We start from the raw sequence: 18,271 nt of genomic DNA, 5'->3' as shown, positions 1-18,271 counted from the left end.
CCATAGGGGACGATGGGGTCCTAGGGGACGCCACAGGGGCTGTGGGGACTCTGTAGGGGACAAGAGGGTGGTGGGGACACCATAGGGGACGATGGGGTCCTAGGGGACGCCACAGGGGCTGTGGGGACTCTGTAGGGGACAAGAGGGTGGTGGGGACACCATAGGGGACGATGGGGTCCTAGGGGACGCCACAGGGGCCATGGGGACTCTGTAGGGGACAAGAGGGTGGTGGGGACACCATAGGGGACGATGGGGTCCTAGGGGACACCACAGGGGCCATGGGGACTCTGTAGGGGACAAGAGGGTGGTGGGGACACCATAGGGGACGATGGGGTCCTAGGGGACACCACAGGGGCCATGGGGACTCTGTAGGGGACAAGAGGGTGGTGGGGACACCATAGGGGACGATGGGGTTCTAGGGGACGCCACAGGGGCCATGGGGACTCTGTAGGGGACAAGAGGGTGGTGGGGACACCATAGGGGACGATGGGGTCCTAGGGGACGCCACAGGGGCCGTGGGGACTCTGTAGGGGACAAGAGGGTGGTGGGGACACCATAGGGGACGATGGGGTCCTAGGGGACACCACAGGGGCCGTGGGGACTCTGTAGGGGACAAGAGGGTGGTGGGGACACCATAGGGGACGATGGGGTTCTAGGGGACGCCACAGGGGCCGTGGGGACTCTGTAGGGGACAAGAGGGTGGTGGGGACACCATAGGGGACGATGGGGTCCTAGGGGACGCCACAGGGGCCGTGGGGACTCTGTAGGGGACAAGAGGGTGGTGGGGACACCATAGGGGACGATGGGGTCCTAGGGGACGCCACAGGGGCCGTGGGGACTCTGTAGGGGACAAGAGGGTGGTGGGGACACCATAGGGGACGATGGGGTTCTAGGGGACGCCACAGGGGCTGTGGGGACTCTGTAGGGGACAAGAGGGTGGTGGGGACACCATAGGGGACGATGGGGTCCTAGGGGACGCCACAGGGGCTGTGGGGACTCTGTAGGGGACAAGAGGGTGGTGGGGACACCATAGGGGACGATGGGGTCCTAGGGGACACCACAGGGGCTGTGGGGACTCTGTAGGGGACAAGAGGGTGGTGGGGACACCATAGGGGACGATGGGGTCCTAGGGGACGCCACAGGGGCTGTGGGGACTCTGTAGGGGACAAGAGGGTGGTGGGGACACCATAGGGGACGATGGGGTCCTAGGGGACGCCACAGGGGCTGTGGGGACTCTGTAGGGGACAAGAGGGTGGTGGGGACACCATAGGGGACGATGGGGTCCTAGGGGACGCCACAGGGGCCATGGGGACTCTGTAGGGGACAAGAGGGTGGTGGGGACACCATAGGGGACGATGGGGTCCTAGGGGACACCACAGGGGCCATGGGGACTCTGTAGGGGACAAGAGGGTGGTGGGGACACCATAGGGGACGATGGGGTCCTAGGGGACACCACAGGGGCCATGGGGACTCTGTAGGGGACAAGAGGGTGGTGGGGACACCATAGGGGACGATGGGGTTCTAGGGGACGCCACAGGGGCCATGGGGACTCTGTAGGGGACAAGAGGGTGGTGGGGACACCATAGGGGACGATGGGGTCCTAGGGGACGCCACAGGGGCCGTGGGGACTCTGTAGGGGACAAGAGGGTGGTGGGGACACCATAGGGGACGATGGGGTCCTAGGGGACACCACAGGGGCCGTGGGGACTCTGTAGGGGACAAGAGGGTGGTGGGGACACCATAGGGGACGATGGGGTTCTAGGGGACGCCACAGGGGCCGTGGGGACTCTGTAGGGGACAAGAGGGTGGTGGGGACACCATAGGGGACGATGGGGTCCTAGGGGACGCCACAGGGGCCGTGGGGACTCTGTAGGGGACAAGAGGGTGGTGGGGACACCATAGGGGACGATGGGGTCCTAGGGGACGCCACAGGGGCCGTGGGGACTCTGTAGGGGACAAGAGGGTGGTGGGGACACCATAGGGGACGATGGGGTTCTAGGGGACGCCACAGGGGCCGTGGGGACTCTGTAGGGGACAAGAGGGTGGTGGGGACACCATAGGGGACGATGGGGTCCTAGGGGACACCACAGGGGCTGTGGGGACTCTGTAGGGGACAAGAGGGTGGTGGGGACACCATAGGGGACGATGGGGTCCTAGGGGACGCCACAGGGGCTGTGGGGACTCTGTAGGGGACAAGAGGGTGGTGGGGACACCATAGGGGACGATGGGGTCCTAGGGGACGCCACAGGGGCCGTGGGGACTCTGTAGGGGACAAGAGGGTGGTGGGGACACCATAGGGGACGATGGGGTTCTAGGGGACGCCACAGGGGCCATGGGGACTCTGTAGGGGACAAGAGGGTGGTGGGGACACCATAGGGGACGATGGGGTCCTAGGGGACGCCACAGGGGCCGTGGGGACTCTGTAGGGGACAAGAGGGTGGTGGGGACACCATAGGGGACGATGGGGTCCTAGGGGACGCCACAGGGGCTGTGGGGACTCTGTAGGGGACAAGAGGGTGGTGGGGACACCATAGGGAACGATGGGGTTCTAGGGGACGCCACAGGGGCCATGGGGACTCTGTAGGGGACAAGAGGGTGGTGGGGACACCATAGGGGACGATGGGGTTCTAGGGGACACCACAGGGGCCATGGGGACTCTGTAGGGGACAAGAGGGTGGTGGGGACACCATAGGGGACGATGGGGTTCTAGGGGACGCCACAGGGGCCGTGGGGACTCTGTAGGGGACAAGAGGGTGGTGGGGACACCATAGGGGACGATGGGGTTCTAGGGGACGCCACAGGGGCCGTGGGGACTCTGTAGGGGACAAGAGGGTGGTGGGGACACCATAGGGGACGATGGGGTCCTAGGGGACGCCACAGGGGCCATGGGGACTCTGTAGGGGACAAGAGGGTGGTGGGGACACCATAGGGGACGATGGGGTTCTAGGGGACGCCACAGGGGCTGTGGGGACTCTGTAGGGGACAAGAGGGTGGTGGGGACACCATAGGGGACGATGGGGTTCTAGGGGACGCCACAGGGGCCGTGGGGACTCTGTAGGGGACAAGAGGGTGGTGGGGACACCATAGGGGACGATGGGGTCCTAGGGGACGCCACAGGGGCCGTGGGGACTCTGTAGGGGACAAGAGGGTGGTGGGGACACCATAGGGGACGATGGGGTCCTAGGGGACACCACAGGGGCTGTGGGGACTCTGTAGGGGACAAGAGGGTGGTGGGGACACCATAGGGGACGATGGGGTCCTAGGGGACACCACAGGGGCCGTGGGGACTCTGTAGGGGACAAGAGGGTGGTGGGGACACCATAGGGGACGATGGGGTCCTAGGGGACGCCACAGGGGCCATGGGGACTTTGTAGGGGACAAGAGGGTGGTGGGGACACCATAGGGGACGATGGGGTCCTAGGGGACGCCACAGGGGCCATGGGGACTTTGTAGGGGATGACCGACCTATGGGGATCTTGTAAGGGATGATGGCATCATGGGGACCCCGTAGGGGACAATGGAGTTGTGAGGACCCCATAGGGGACATGGGGACTCCATAGGGGATGATGGTGTCATGGAGACTCTTTGCAGATGTGAGGACCCTGTAGGGGATGGCAGGGTCATGGGGACACCGTAGGGGACAACGGAGCTGTGGAGGTGTCACGGGGACTTCGCAGGGGACAACAGGATCGTGTGGGCTCTATAGGGGACGTGGGTACTCCATAGGGGACAACAGGGTCTTGGAGGTATCGTAGGGGATGTGGGGACTCCATAGGTGATGACAGGAACCCTGTCAGGGATGATGGGGACGCTGTAGGGGACAACAGGGTTGTGAAGACCCCGTAGGAGACCACAGGATCACGGGGACCTTATAGGGAACGATGGGGTTGGGGGGATTCCATAGGTGACCACGCGTTCTTGTGCGCTCCGTAGGGGACCGTGGGGTCAAGAGGCCATGTGGGGCTGTACGGGGCCATAGGGGACCGTATAGGCCGCTTTGGGACCATATGGGCACCTATGGGACTGTATGGGACCGTACTGGGGGGCTGGATGAGGCCCTCAGGGCTCGGTAGATGGCGGTTGGTGCACAGCGCTCGGTGCACGGTGCTGGACGGCATCCAGCGCCCGGTGCTGCACGGAGCTCGGTGCACGGCCTCAGTGCGTGGTGCCGCTCGGTGCACGGCCCGCGGTGCACGGTGCTGCACGCCGCTCGGTGCCCAGTCCTCGGCGCACGGTGCAGGGCAGCGCTCGGCGCACGATGCTGCACGGCCCTCGGCGTACGGTGCTGCGCGGCCCTTCGGGCGCGTTGCTGCACGGCCCTCGGTGCACAGTGCTGGATGGTGCTGCACGCCTCTTGGTGCTCAGTCCTCAGTGCACGGTGCAGGACGGTGCTCAGTGCATGATGCTGCACGTTGCTTGATGCACAACCCTCGGTGCACGGTGCTGCACGCCACTGGGTGCATGGTGCTGCATGGCATTTGGTGCACGGTGCTGCATGGCCCTTAGTGCATGGTGCAGCGGGGCATTTGGTGCACGGTGCTGCACGCCGCTCGGTGCATGGTGCTGCATGGCATTTGGTGCACGGTGCTGCACGCCACTCGGTGCACGGTGCTGCATAGCCTTTGGTGCATGGTGCTGCATGGCATTCGGTGCACAGTGCTGCACACCGCTCGGTGCACGGTGCTGCATGGCCCTTAGTGCATGGTGCTGCATAGCCTTTGGTGCATGGTGCTGCACGCCACTCGGTGCACGGTGCTGCATGCCACTCGGTGCACGGTGCTGCATAGCCTTTGGTGCACGGTGCTGCACGCCGCTCGGTGCACGGTGCTGCATGGCCCTTAGTGCACGGTGCAGCGTGGCATTTGGCCCATGCTGCTGCACGTTGCTCGGTGCACGGTGCTGCATGCCACTCAGTGCATGGTGCTGCATGGCATTTGGTGCAGGATGCTGCATGCCGCTGGTTGCCCGGCCTTCGGCAGCTGGTGCTCAGCACCCAGCCCAGCACCGGTCGTGGCACATAGGGTGCCGCAGCCGGCGGTTTCCTGCTTTCCCAGCAAGGCCTCGCGCAGGCGGCGCTTTCCGGTGGCTTATCTGGCATCCACAGCCGCTGCCGGAGCAGCCCCGGGCACGGCCGTGCACACGCGTGGGGCGTGCACGTGGGCGCACCCGTGGGTGCACGCAGCCCCGCTTCTGCACGCACCCGTGCGGCTGCAAAGGCGTGTGGGTGCACAGACACGCGTGGGCGCGTGCACGAGCGTGTAGCAGGGGAGCGCGAGCGGTTGCACGAGCGCGTGCGTGCGCGCGGTGCTGGTAGCACGAGCGCGTGTGTGCGCGTGCGTGGTGCACGCGTGCAACGGCACAAGCGTGCAATGGCACAAGCACGCGTGCGCGCTGCAAGCGCGCATTAGCACGTGTTTGTGCGCTAGCCCAAGCGTGTGCGTGCATGGTGCAAGCGTGCAATGGCACAAGCACGCGTGCGCGCTGCAAGCGCGCGTTAGCACGCGTTAGTGCGCTAGCCCAAGCGTGTGCGTGCATGGTGCAAGCGTGCAATGGCACAAGCACGCGTGCATGCTGCAAGCATGTGTTAGCACGTGTTTGTGCGCTAGCCCAAGCGTGCGCGTGCATGGTGCAAGCGTGCAATGGCACAAGCACGCGTGCGCGCTGCAAGCGCGCGTTAGCATGCGTTTGTGCGCTAGCACAAGCGTGTGCACATGGTGCAAGCGTGCATTAGCGCGTTTGTGCGCTTGCACAAGCGCGCGCGTGTGGTGCAAGCATGTAGCACAAGCGTGTGCGTGCGTGGCGCATCTGTGCACATGCAAAGCATGAGCGTGCGTGACGTGCGCGTGACACAAGCGCGTGCGCAAGCACGCGTGTGCTTGATGCGGGCGTGCAAGGGCGCAAGCGTGTCGGAGCTCGCGCACGCGTGTGTGCGCGGGGTGCAAGCGCGGTGCACGCGCGTGTGAAGGCGTGCCCAAGCGTGCGCCGGCGTGCGATCGGCCGGGCGTGCGTCCTCCTCGGCCGCGTGGCGTCCCCGGCGCCGGGGACAAGGCGTGGGGGTGGCTGGGAGCCCGTGTGTGGCGGAGGGTGTCACCCCCCCCGTGTCACACCCCCCCCCCCCGTGTCACCCTGCGGTGTCACCCCATCTCCTGCCGCTTCCCACATTGGCCTCGCTCCGGGGCCACGTGACGCTGGGAGTGTCCCCACGCTGTCCCCAACTTGTCCCCAAGGTGTTGCCCAGGCTGGCCTCAACTTGCCCACCCACAGCATCCCAAAGCTGTCCCCAACCTGTCCCCAAACTGTCCCCAGCATCCCAGGGCCACCATGGGGACAGTGGTGGCCCTGATGTCCCCGGCTGCAGTGACCCTGGGGATGGCGGCACCCCCCCTCCGTTGACCCTGGGGACACTGGTGGCACTGGGGACGTTCCCAGTCCCAGTCACTGATGTCCCCAAAAGCAGGGTGATGCGGTGGCACCTCTGTGGTCCCTATGTGTCCCCACGGGGAAAGTGCGGGGGACACCACGGGGGGGGGGGGGGCACGGTGTTGGGGACATGGGAGGGGGACACAGAGACCCCCTGGGGACACAAAGGGGGTGACACCATGGGGACACTGCACCAGAGGGGACAAGGACCCTTCGGGACAGCGGTGGCAGCAGGGTGTGGGTGATGCCGCGAGGCCACGTGTGTCCCCCCCCGCAGTGTCCCCATGACGGGGGGGAGCCACCCCGGGGTGGTGACACCGATGGGTGACGTGGGCCCCGTTTCCTCCGAGGCCATAAAGCGGGTGCAGGTCCCCAGGACGGCGGGTGACACGGCAGGTGACACGCCAGGGGTGGCCCATGGGGGACGGCGTCTTTGCCCTGGCGGGGCCCTGGCCACCGCTGCCCCCCCCCAGGGCACCCATGGGTGCTGCCACCCCCCCCGTCCCGGCGTGGCGGCAGCGAGTCCAGGGGGGGTCGTGGAGACGGTGGGTGTTGGGGACGTTGGTGGCCCTGGCACTGGTGGCGCTGGCGGTGCAGGGCTGGGTGCTGGCGGGGGTCCGGGGGGAGCTGCAGAGGGTGACGGCGCGGCTGCAGGTGAGAGGGGACATGGGGACATGGGGGGGGGACGGGACATGTGGGGGGACGTGGGGGACATGGGGACGTGGGGGGACACGGGGACGTGGGGGGACACGGGGGATGTGGGGACACGGGGGGGCGTGGGGGGATACAGGGACATGGGGGGACATAAGGGACATAGGGGATATGGGGACATGGAGGGGACATGGAGGGACATGGGGACATGGGCGCATACAGGGACACAGGGACATGGGGGGACGTGAGGGGACACGGGGACGTGGGGGGACATGGGGGATGGGGGGACACGGGGGGGCGTGGGGGGATACAGGGACATGGGGGGACATAAGGGACATAGGGGATATGGGGACATGGAGGGACATGGGGACATGGGCGCATACAGGGACACAGGGACATGGGGGGGACATGGGGACACGGGGACGTGGGGGGACACAGCGGATGTGGGGACACGGAGGGACGTGGGGGCATATGGGGACATGGGGGGACACGGGGACATGGGCGCATACAGGGACACAGGGACATGGGGGGGACATGGGGACGTGGGGACGTGGGGGGATATAGGGTCATGGGGGGACATGGGGACATAGGGGATATGGGGACATGGGGGGACATGGGGACAAGTGGGGACATGGGGGGATATGGGGACATGGGGGGACACGGGGACATGGGCGCATACAGGGACACAGGGAAATGGGGGGGACATGGGGACATGGGGACGTGGGGGGATATAGGGACATGGGGGGACATGGGGACATAGGGGATATGGGGACACGGGGGGACATGGGGACAAGTGGGGACATGGGGGGATATGGGGACATGGGGGGACACGGGGACATGGGGGGACACGGGGGATGTGGGGACACGGGGGACACAGAGCCATAGGGGGACGTGGGGGAATATGGGGGATTTGGGGACATGGGGACATGGGGTGATACAGGGGGACGATGGGGACAGCGTGGGGACACCGCGTGTGTGTGCAAGCCATGGCTGGAGGGACACGCGTGTGGCAGCGGGTGACACCGCGTGTGCGTGGGAGGGAGCCGGGGTGGTGCACACACGTGTGTCCCCTTGTGTGTCCCCGTGTCCCCTCTTCTGTCCCCGTGTATCCCAGTGTGAGTGTCCCCAGGTATCGCTGTGTCCTCTCGTGTGTCCCCTCGTCTGTCCCCATGTGTCCCCTCATGTGTCCCCTCATGTGTCCCCAGCTGTGTCCTCATGTCCCCTTCTGTCCCTTCTTGCGTCCCCCTGTGTGTCCCCGTACCCAGGTGTGTCCACACACGTCTGTCCCCATGTGTCCCCTCATGTGTCCCCAAGTCCCACCATGTCCCCGTGTCCCCGTCTGCCCTCGTGTCCCCACGTGTCCCCTGACCCATGTGGGTGTCCACAGGCCGGTGGGGACAAGCCGCTGTCGGAGAAGGTGCTGCAAGGTGGGTCCCCAAAACTGAGTCCTGGGGACACGGGTGCCACCACCCTGGGGACATGGGTGCCACCACCTTGGGGATACGGGTGCCACCACCTTGGGAACATGGGTGCCACCGCCCTGAGGACATGGGTGCCACGTCCCTGGATATGGGGCTGCCACCAGCCTGGGGATGAGGGTGCCACCACCCTGAGGATACGGGTGCCACCACCCTGGGGACTTGGGTACCACCACCCTGGGGACGTGGGTGCCACCACCCTGGGGACACGCGTTCCACCACCCTGAGGATACGGGTGCCACCACCCTGGGGACATGGGTGCCACCACCCTGGGGACACACATTCCACCACCCTGGGGATGGGGCTGCCACCAGCCTGGGGATGAGGGTGCCACCACCCTGAGGATACGGGTGCCACCACCCTGGGGACGTGGGTGCCACCACCCTGGGGACACGCGTTCCACCACCCTGGGGATGGGGCTGCCACCAGCCTGGGGATGAGGGTGCCATCACTTTGGGGACCTGAGTGCCACCACCCTGAGGATACGGGTGTCACCACCCTGAGGATACGGGTGCCACCACCCTGGGGACTTGGGTACCACCACCCTGGGGACATGGGTGCCACCACCCTGGGGACACCGGACGTCACCCTGGTTCCCTTTGCAGACCGCCCCCCACCGAAGAAGCCAGCGGCTCATCTCATAGGTAAGGGGGGGACAGGGGGGACGCGGACACCCGGGTCCCCAACCTGAGGGTGGGGGTGGGTGGCCCCGGACGCCCGGGTCCCTCCGCGGGGGTGGGAAGAAGTGGGGGAGGGGTGATGGGTGCTGGAAGTTTCCGATGGGGGGGGTTGGGGACCAGGACGCGTGGGTCCCTCCGCGGGGGCGGTGGTGGCAGGGGAAGGTTCCACTGCGGGCGGTGGGGACCGGGTGCTGAGCGCCCTGGGTGCCTGGGTCCCCTATAGAGAGATGGGTGGGTGCTGGCAGGTTTGGGGTGCTGAGCGCCCTGGGTGCCTGGGTCCCCTATAGAGAGATGGGTGCTGGCAGGTTTGGGGTGCTGAGCGCCCTGGGTGCCTGGGTCCCCTATAGAGAGATGGGTGCTGGCAGGTTTGGGGTGCTGAGCGCCCTGGGTGCCTGGGTCCCCTATAGAGAGATGGGTGCTGGCAGGTTTGGGGTGCTGAGCGCCCTGGGTGCCTGGGTCCCCTATAGAGAGATGGGTGCTGGCAGGTTTGGGGTGCTGAGCGCCCTGGGTGCCTGGGTCCCCTATAGAGAGATGGGTGCTGGCAGGTTTTGGGGTGCTCAGCACCCTGGGTGCCTGGGTCCCCCTGTAGATGGGTGGGTGCCAGAAGGTTTTGGGGTGCTCAGCACCCTGGGTGCCTGGGTTTCCCTATAGATGGGTGGGCACCAGAAGGTTTTGGGGTGCTCAGCACCCTGGACACCGGGTTTCCCTATAGACGGGTGGGCGCCAGAAGGTTTTGGGGTGCTCAGCACCCTGGACGCTGGGTCCCCCTATAGATAGGTGGGTGCCAGAAGGTTTTGGGGTGCTCAGCACCCTGGGTGCCTGGGTTTCTCTATAGATGGGTGGGTGCCAGAAGGTTTTGGGGTGCTCAGCACCCTGGTCGCTGGGTCCCCCTATGGATGGGTGGGTGCTGGAAGGTTTGGGGTGCTCAGCACCCTGGGTGCCTGGGTCCCCCTGTAGATGGGTGGGTGCCAGAAGGTTTTGGGGTGCTCAGCACCCTGGGTGCCTGGGTTTCTCTATAGATGGGTGGGTGCCAGAAGGTTTTGGGGTGCTCAGCACCCTGGTCGCTGGGTCCCCCTATGGATGGGTGGGTGCTGGCAGGTTTGGGGTGCTCAGCACCCTGGATGCTGGGTCCCCCTATAGATAGGTCGGTGCCAGAAGGTTTTGGGGTGCTGAGCGCCCTGGATGCCTGGGTTTCTCTATAGATGGGTGGGTGCCAGAAGGTTTTGGGGTGCTCAGCACCCTGGGTGCCTGGGTTTCCCTATAGATGGGTGGGTGCCAGAAGGTTTTGGGGTGCTCAGCACCCTGGACACCGGGTTTCCCTATAGACGGGTGGGCGCCAGAAGGTTTTGGGGTGCTCAGCACCCTGGACGCTGGGTCCCCCTATAGATAGGTGGGTGCCAGAAGGTTTTGGGGCGCTCAGCACCCTGGACACCGGGTTTCCCTATGGATGGGTGGGTGCTGGCAGGTTTTGGGGTGCTCAGAACCCTGGGTGCCTGGGTTTCCCTATAGACGGGTGGGTGCCAGAAGGTTTTGGGGTGCTGAGCGCCCTGGATGCCTGGGTTTCTCTATAGATGGGTGGGTGCTGGCAGGTTTTGGGGTGCTCAGCACCCTGGATGCCTGGGTTTCTCTATAGATGGGTGGGTGCTGGCAGGTTTTGGGGGTGTTCAGCGCCCTGGATGCCTGGGTCCCCCTATGGATGGGTGGGTGCTGGCAGGTTTTGGGGTGCTCAGCACCCTGGACACCGGGTCCCCCTATGGATGGGTGGGCACCAGAAGGTTTGGGGTGCTCAGCACCCTGGATGCCTGGGTTTCTCTATAGATGGGTGGGTGTTGGCAGGTTTTGGGGTGCTCAGCACCCTGGATGCCTGGGTCCCGCTATAGATGGGTGGGTGCTGGCAGGTTTTGGGGTGCTCAGCACCCTGGACACCGGGTTTCCCTATGGATGGGTGGGTGCTGGCAGGTTTTGGGGTGCTCAGCACCCTGGACACCGGGTTTCTCTATAGATGGGTGGGCACCAGAAGGTTTGGGGTGCTCAGCACCCTGGATGCCTGGGTTTCTCTATAGATGGGTGGGTGCTGGCAGGTTTTGGGGTGCTCAGCACCCTGGACGCTGGGTCCCCCTATGGATGGGTGGGTGCTGGCAGGTTTTGGGGTGCTCAGCACCCTGGACACCGGGTCCCCCTATGGATGGGTGGGCACCAGAAGGTTTGGGGTGCTCAGCACCCTGGATGCCTGGGTTTCTCTATAGATGGGTGGGTGTTGGCAGGTTTTGGGGTGCTCAGCACCCTGGACACCGGGTCCCCTGACCCCACCCCGTTCCTCCCCGCAGCCGGCGCCGACGTCTCATCCCAAGCCAACGGCTCCCTTCGATGGGAACCCGGCAAATCGTGGGCCTTCATCCGGGGCCTGGGCTACCGCGGCGGCTCCCTCGTTTGCCGCCAACCCGGTCTCTACTTCGTTTACGCCAAGGTGCAACTGGGTGCTCCCACCTGCCCGACGCGGGCCGCCACCCTCCACGGCATCCACAAACGAACGCCCCGCTATCCCGGTGTCCTTGACCTTCTGGTCAATAAGGTGGTTTATTGTCCCCAAGCTCACGGGGTGCCCTGGGCCCGGGACAGTTTTTTGGGGGGACTCGTACACCTCGAAACGGGGGACGAGGTCTTCACGCGGGTGCAGGCCCCCGAGTTGGTGCGGGCGGTGGATGGCACCCGTTCCTATTTTGGGATGTTTATGGTGTGATTTTTGGGGGGGGGGGGGGTGTGACATCAGAGGGTTGAGGGGACCTTGGTTGTCACCCCGCCCCCCCCCCCGGCATCCCTGAGGTGCAGGACCCGGGGGGGGAAAAAAATGGGGTGTGGAGTCTCCAGCGGCTTGTATAGGGTTGTGCCTGGGGTGCTGAGGACCTGGACCCCCCCAGACCTGGACCCGCACCCATCCGGATGCCTGGGGCCCTCACTGGAAGCCTATGGAGACCCCTTTGACCACCCCCAAAGTCCCTGAGGCTCAGGACCGGAGAGCAGCGGGGATTCTCCAGCGGCTCGTATAGGGTTGTGCCTGGGGTGCTGAGGACCTGGACCCCCCCAGACCTGGACCCGCACCCATCCGGATGCCTGGGGCCCTCACTGGAAGCCTGTGGAGACCCCTTTGACCACCCCCAAAGTCCCTGAGGCTCAGGACCGGAGAGCAGCGGGGATTCTCCAGCGGCTCGTATAGGGTTGTGCCTGGGGTGCTGAGGACCTGGACCCCCCCAGACCTGGACCCGCACCCATCCGGATGCCTGGGGCCCTCACTGGAAGCCTGTGGAGACCCCTTTGACCACCCCCAAAGTCCCTGAGGCTCAGGACTGGAGAGCAGCGGGGATTCTCCAGCGGCTTGTATAGGGTTGTGCCTGGGGTGCTGAGGACCTGGACCCCCCCAGACCTGGACCCGCACCCATCCGGATGCCTGGGGCCCTCACTGGAAGCCTATGGAGACCCCTTTGACCACCCCCAAAGTCCCTGAGGCTCAGGACCGGAGAGCAGCGGGGATTCTCCAGCGGCTCGTATAGGGTTGTGCCTGGGGTGCTGAGGACCTGGACACCCCCAGACCTGGACCCGCACCCATCCGGATGCCTGGGGCCCTCACTGGAAGCCTGTGGAGACCCCTTTGACCACCCCCAAAGTCCCTGAGGCTCAGGACCGGAGAGCAGCGGGGATTCTCCAGCGGCTCGTATAGGGTTGTGCATGGGGGTACGGCTACTCAGTGCCCCCCCCACCCCCCCGGATGCCTCTGCAGGACCCCTGGGACCCTTTTTTACCTATTTATTTGGGGGGGGTTAACCCTGATATTCAGGGGGACCCCCCGAACCCCGATCCCATCCCCAGGATTGCCCCCCGGCACGTGCCTGGGTCCCTCACCCCGCAGCTGTGCCTCAGTTTCCCCCAGGGTGGGGCCAGGAGGGGGTTGGGGGACCCCCCCCCCCCCAAATTGGGGGACCCCCCCCCCCCGACCCCCCCATCCTGAGCCAAAAATAAAAGTGAAGAGAAATTGTTGGGTGCCGGAATTTGATGAAAGGGGGGTGCAGGGGCAAATTTGGGGGGACTGGGGTAAATTTGGGGGGGTCTGGGGCAAACTGGGGGGGTCTGGGGCAAATATTGGGGGGCTGGGGCAAATTTGGGGGGTGTGGGGTATATTGGGGGGTCCGGGGCAAACTGGGGGGGTCTGGGGCAAATATTGGGGGGCTGGGGCAAATTTGGGGGGTGTGGGGTATATTGGGGGGCCTGGGGTAAATGTTGGGGGGTCAGGGCAAATCTGGGGGTGCAGGGGCAAATAAGGGGGGGGCCACGGGGAAATTTGGGGGGTGTGGGGGATATTGGGGGGTCTGGGGCAAACTGGGGGGGTCTGGGGCAAATATTGGGGGGGCTGGGGCAAATGTGGGGGGTGTGGGGTATATTGGGGAGCCTGGGGTAAATGTTGGGGGGTCAGGGCAAATCTGGGGGTGCAGGGGCAAATAAGGGGGGGTCTGGGGGATATTGGGGGGTCTGGGGCAAACTGGGGGGGTCTGGGGCAAATATTGGGGGGCTGGGGCAAATGTGGGGGGTGTGGGGTATATTGGGGGGCCTGGGGTAAATTTTGGGGGTCAGGGCAAATGTGGGGGGCCACGGGGAAATTTGGGGGGGTCTGGGGGATATTGGGGAGCCTGGGGCAATTTTGGGGAGTCGGGGGTAAATGTTGGGGGGTCAGGGTAAATTTGGGGGTGCAGGGGCAAATTTGGGGGGGCTGGGGCAAATTGGGGGGGTCTGGGGAATATTGGGGGGTCTGGGGCAAACTGGGGGGTCTGGGGCAAATATTGGGGGGCTGGGGGAAATTTGGGGGGTCTGGGGCAAATATTGGGGGGCTGGGGCAAATTTGAGGGGTGTGGGGTGTATGGGGGGTCTGGGGCAAATTTGGGGGGTCTGGGGTAAATGTTGGGGGTCAGGGCAAATCTGGGGGTGCAGGGGCAAATCGGGGGAGGCCATGGGGAAATTTGGGGGGGTCTGGGGGATATTGGGGGGTCTGGGGCAAACTGGGGGGGTCTGGGGCAAATATTGGGGGGCTGGGGCAAACTGGGGGGCTCTGGAGTATATTGGGGGGTCCGGGGCAAATTTGGGGGTTCAGGGGCAAATCTAGGGGTCTGGGGGAGGAAGAATGGAGAAATTTGGGGGGGATCAAGGGCAAATTTGGGGGGGGCAGGGCCAAACCAGTCCCTCCCAGTTCCCAAGCGCCCTTTGCCAGTTGGAGTGGAGATTCTCTGCTGGCTGCTATGGGGTTGTGCCCCCCCTTTTCTCCCTGCTCTGGGGGGGTGATTCCAGGATTTGGGGGGGCGGTTGAACCCCAGATGTGTGTGTCGTCCCCCCCCCCCCAGGACCTGGGCCCCTTCCACATCCTCGTGCAAGGGGTGCACGGCCCTCGTGCGAGCGTCGCACGGGGAGGATTTCCTGCTGCTGGAGGCCGGATAAGGCCACGGGGGGGCTGGGACTGGGGGGGCCGTGGGTGCTGGGGGCCCCCCCTTGCAAAACCCGGACACCTGGGTTCCTTTTTTTGCTCTAAGCAGCGGGACCGCGGCACCTAAAAAAGTGGGGCACGGGGGCGGGGGTGCCCACGCGTGTGCTTATGCACATGTATGTGCAGTTGCATGTGCGCTTGCATTTGCACACGCGTGTGCATGCACACACGTATGCGCATTTGCATTTGCATGGGCGTTTGCATGTGCGTTTGCATTTGCACACGCGTGTGCATGCACACGCGTATGCGCATTTGCATTTGCATGGGCGTTTGCATGGGCGTTTGCATTGGCACACGCGTGTGCATGCACACACGTATGCGCATTTGCATTTGCATGGGCGTTTGCATGTGTGTTTGCATTGGCACACGCGTGTGCATGGACACACGTATGCGCATTGGCATTTGCATCGGCGTTTGCATGCGCACACGCGCATGCATTTGCATTTACACGTGTGCTTGCATTTGCACACATATGTGCATGTACCCGTGTATGTGCATTTGCGCATGCGTGTGCATTCTCACGTGCACGCGCCTTGCACACGTATCTGCATTTGCAACTGGTCTTGCTTTTGCACACGCATGTGCGTTTGCATGTGCGTTTGCATGTGTGTTTGCATTTGCATGTGTGTGTGCATGCACGCACGTATGCGCATTTGCATTGGTGTTTGCATGTGCGTTTGCATTTGCACACGCATCTGCATGCACACGCGTATGCGCATTGGCATTTGCATGGGCGTTTGCATGTGCGTTTGCATTTGCACACGCGTCTGCATGCACACGCGTATGCGCATTTGCATTTGCATGGGCGTTTGCATGGGCGTTTGCATTTGCACACGCGTGTGCATGCACACGCGTATGCGCATTGGCATTTGCATGGGCGTTTGCATGTGCGTTTGCATTGGCACACGCGTGTGCATGCACACACGTATGCGCATTTGCATTTGCATGGGCGTTTGCATGTGCGTTTGCATTTGCACACGCGTGTGCATGCACATGCGTATGCGCACTGGCATTTGCATGGGCGTTTGCATGTGCGTTTGCATTTGCACACGCGTCTGCACGCACACACATATGCGCATTTGCATGGGCGTTTGCACGCGCGCACGTGCGTGCATTTGCATTTACCCGCGTGCTTGCATTTGCACACGTATGTGCATGTACCCGTGTATGTGCATTTGCGTTGCGTACTCCCCCCTGGGCGGGGGACTCTGGGCTGTCCCCCTTTTTTGGGGACAATTAAGGTCATTTTGGAACCCTGGGAACCATAAATAAATTTATTAAACAATAAATAAAGTGGCTCCGAGCGCCGGATAATAATTTAGGGGGGGGAGGGGCCCCCCCAGGCCGGCTGGGGGGGGGTGGGACCAGCAGGGCCCCCTCACATCTCTGGGCACGGGGGTCTCTGCGGTCCCCAATGTCCCCAAAACAGGGGGCTGTGAGGTCCCTTGGTGTCCCCAAGTGTCCAGCACTGGGAGCCCCAAATGACCAACATGGGGGTGGCCAAGGTCCCTTGATGTCCCCAGATCCTCAGCATGGGGTTCTGTGAAGTCCCTTGATGTCCCCAACCTCCAGGCATGGAGGTCTGCAAGGTCCCTTGATGTCCCCAACGTCCAGGCACTGAGGTCTGCAAGGTCCCCTGATGTCCCCAACGTCCAAGCACGGGGTCTCCAGCCCCAAATATTCAAGCATAGTGGTCTGCGATGTCCCTTAATGTCCCAAATCTTCAAGCACGGAGGTCTCCAAGGTCTCTTGATGTCCCCAACCTCCAAGCAGGAGGGTCACCAGCCCCAGATCTCCAGGCATGGAACTCTGTAATGTCCCTTGATGTCCCCACATCTCCAGGTCTTCAATGTCCCTTGATGTCCCCAAATCTCTGGGCGTGGGTGTCTTGGGACCCAAATCTCCAGGCATGGAGGTCCGCGATGTCCCTTGATGTCCCCAAATCTCTGGGTGTGGGGGTCTTGGGACCCAAATCTCCAGGCATGGAGGTCAGTGATGTCCCTTGATGTCCCCAAATCTCCAGGCATGGGGGTCTTGGGACCCAGATCTCCAGGCATGGAGGTCAGCAGTGTCCCTTAATGTCCCTTGATGTCCCCAAATCTCCGGGCGTGGGGGTCTTGGGACCCAGATCTCCAGGCATGGAGGTCAGCGATGTCCCCAGACATCTCCAGCCTCCAACCAGGAGGGTGACCAGCCCCAAACCCCGCTGGTCACCCCCTGCCACCCCACGCGTCACCCGCCGGCGATACGCAGCAACCCCACGAAATTCCCCTCCCTCTCGTCCTGTGCCAGCTGCCACCCGTCCCCGGCCACGTCCACGTCCAGCTTCACGCTGAGGACATCTCCAGGTTGGAGCTGCCCAACGGCTTGGGCCAAACCAGAACGTGCCGGGTCGGATCCTGTGTCGTTGGGGAGCGTCAACGGCACGGCGAGCAACGGGCGCGGCGAATTGGTGCGCCGGAGCTGGAGGGTGACGGTGCCGGGGAGACAGGAGGGAGCTGAGGTGCAGCTGAGGGCGAATTGGCCGTAGAGGAGGTAGAGGCCACCCGCTGTCACCCGCAGCTCCCCGGCTGTCACCTGCACGTCACCGCTGAGGAAGACGCCGTTGATGCCTTCCTCGTAGCGCCAAATGGGTCTTGAGGGCACCGCCAACGAGCCTGGGGGGAGAAGAAGGGAGAAGGGTGGTGGGTGCTCCTGGTTGGTGATGGGTGCTCCTGGTCGGTGATGGGTGCTCCCGGTGGGAGATGGGGTGACCCCAATGGGAGATGGGGTGACCCCGATGGGAGATGGGGGGTCCTTATTGAGGAATGGGTGCCCCCAATGGGAAACGGGTGCTTCTCCTTGGTAGTGGGTGCCCCTGATGGGAGATGGGTGCTGAAGCCCTCTCCGATGCTCCTGGCCACCACAGCCCACCCAGGGGTACCTGGGATGGGACCAAGGGACCACAGGGATGGAGGATGCTCCGTGACGCCCTGGGGACACTAAGTGACACCCTGGGGACCACAGGGACGGAGGATGCTCCGTGACACCTTGGGGACCGCAGGGACGGAGGATGCTCCGTGACGCCCCGGGGACCACAGGGACGGAGGATGCTCCGTGACACCTTGGGGACCACAGGGACGGAGGATGCTCTGTGACGCCCTGGTGAGCACAGGGACGGAGGATGCTCCGTGACACCTTGGGGACCGCAGGGACGGAGGATGCTCCGTGACACCTTGGGGACCACAGGGACGGAGGATGCTCCGTGACATCCTGGTGACCACAGGGACGGAGGATGCTCCATGACGCCTTGGGGACCACAGGGACGGAGGATGCTCCGTGACACCTTGGGGACCACAGGGACGGAGGATGCTCCGTGACATCCTGGTGACCACAGGGACGGAGGATGCTCCGTGACACCTTGGGGACCGCAGGGACGGAGGATGCTCCGTGACGCCCTGGTGAGCACAGGGACAGAGGATGCTCCGTGACATCCTGGTGACCACAGGGACGGAGGATGCTCCGTGACACCTTGGGGA

At 64.1% G+C, this 18,271-nt stretch overlaps 1 protein-coding gene across 1 annotated transcript; it reads left to right on the top strand.

Moving 5' to 3' along the window:
- Positions 1-6,814: 6,814 nt before the first annotated feature.
- LOC309601167 (tumor necrosis factor ligand superfamily member 14-like) lies at positions 6,815-11,969 on the top strand (the record flags this gene model as incomplete). Its single annotated transcript, XM_082334068.1, has 4 exons — positions 6,815-7,074; positions 8,459-8,498; positions 9,155-9,193; positions 11,557-11,969. The coding sequence occupies exons 1-4, from the start codon at positions 6,838-6,840 to the stop codon at positions 11,967-11,969; spliced, it is 729 nt and encodes a 242-aa protein (XP_082190194.1). The 5' UTR covers positions 6,815-6,837.
- Between the last annotated feature and the right edge of the window lie 6,302 nt (positions 11,970-18,271).

Source organism: Platalea leucorodia, assembly GCF_965183815.1.
Source record: "Platalea leucorodia genome assembly, chromosome: 29".
Lineage (NCBI taxonomy): Eukaryota > Metazoa > Chordata > Aves > Pelecaniformes > Threskiornithidae > Platalea > Platalea leucorodia.
The sequence above is the reverse complement of the archived record's forward strand: the minus strand, read 5'-3'. Positions and strand labels throughout refer to the sequence as shown.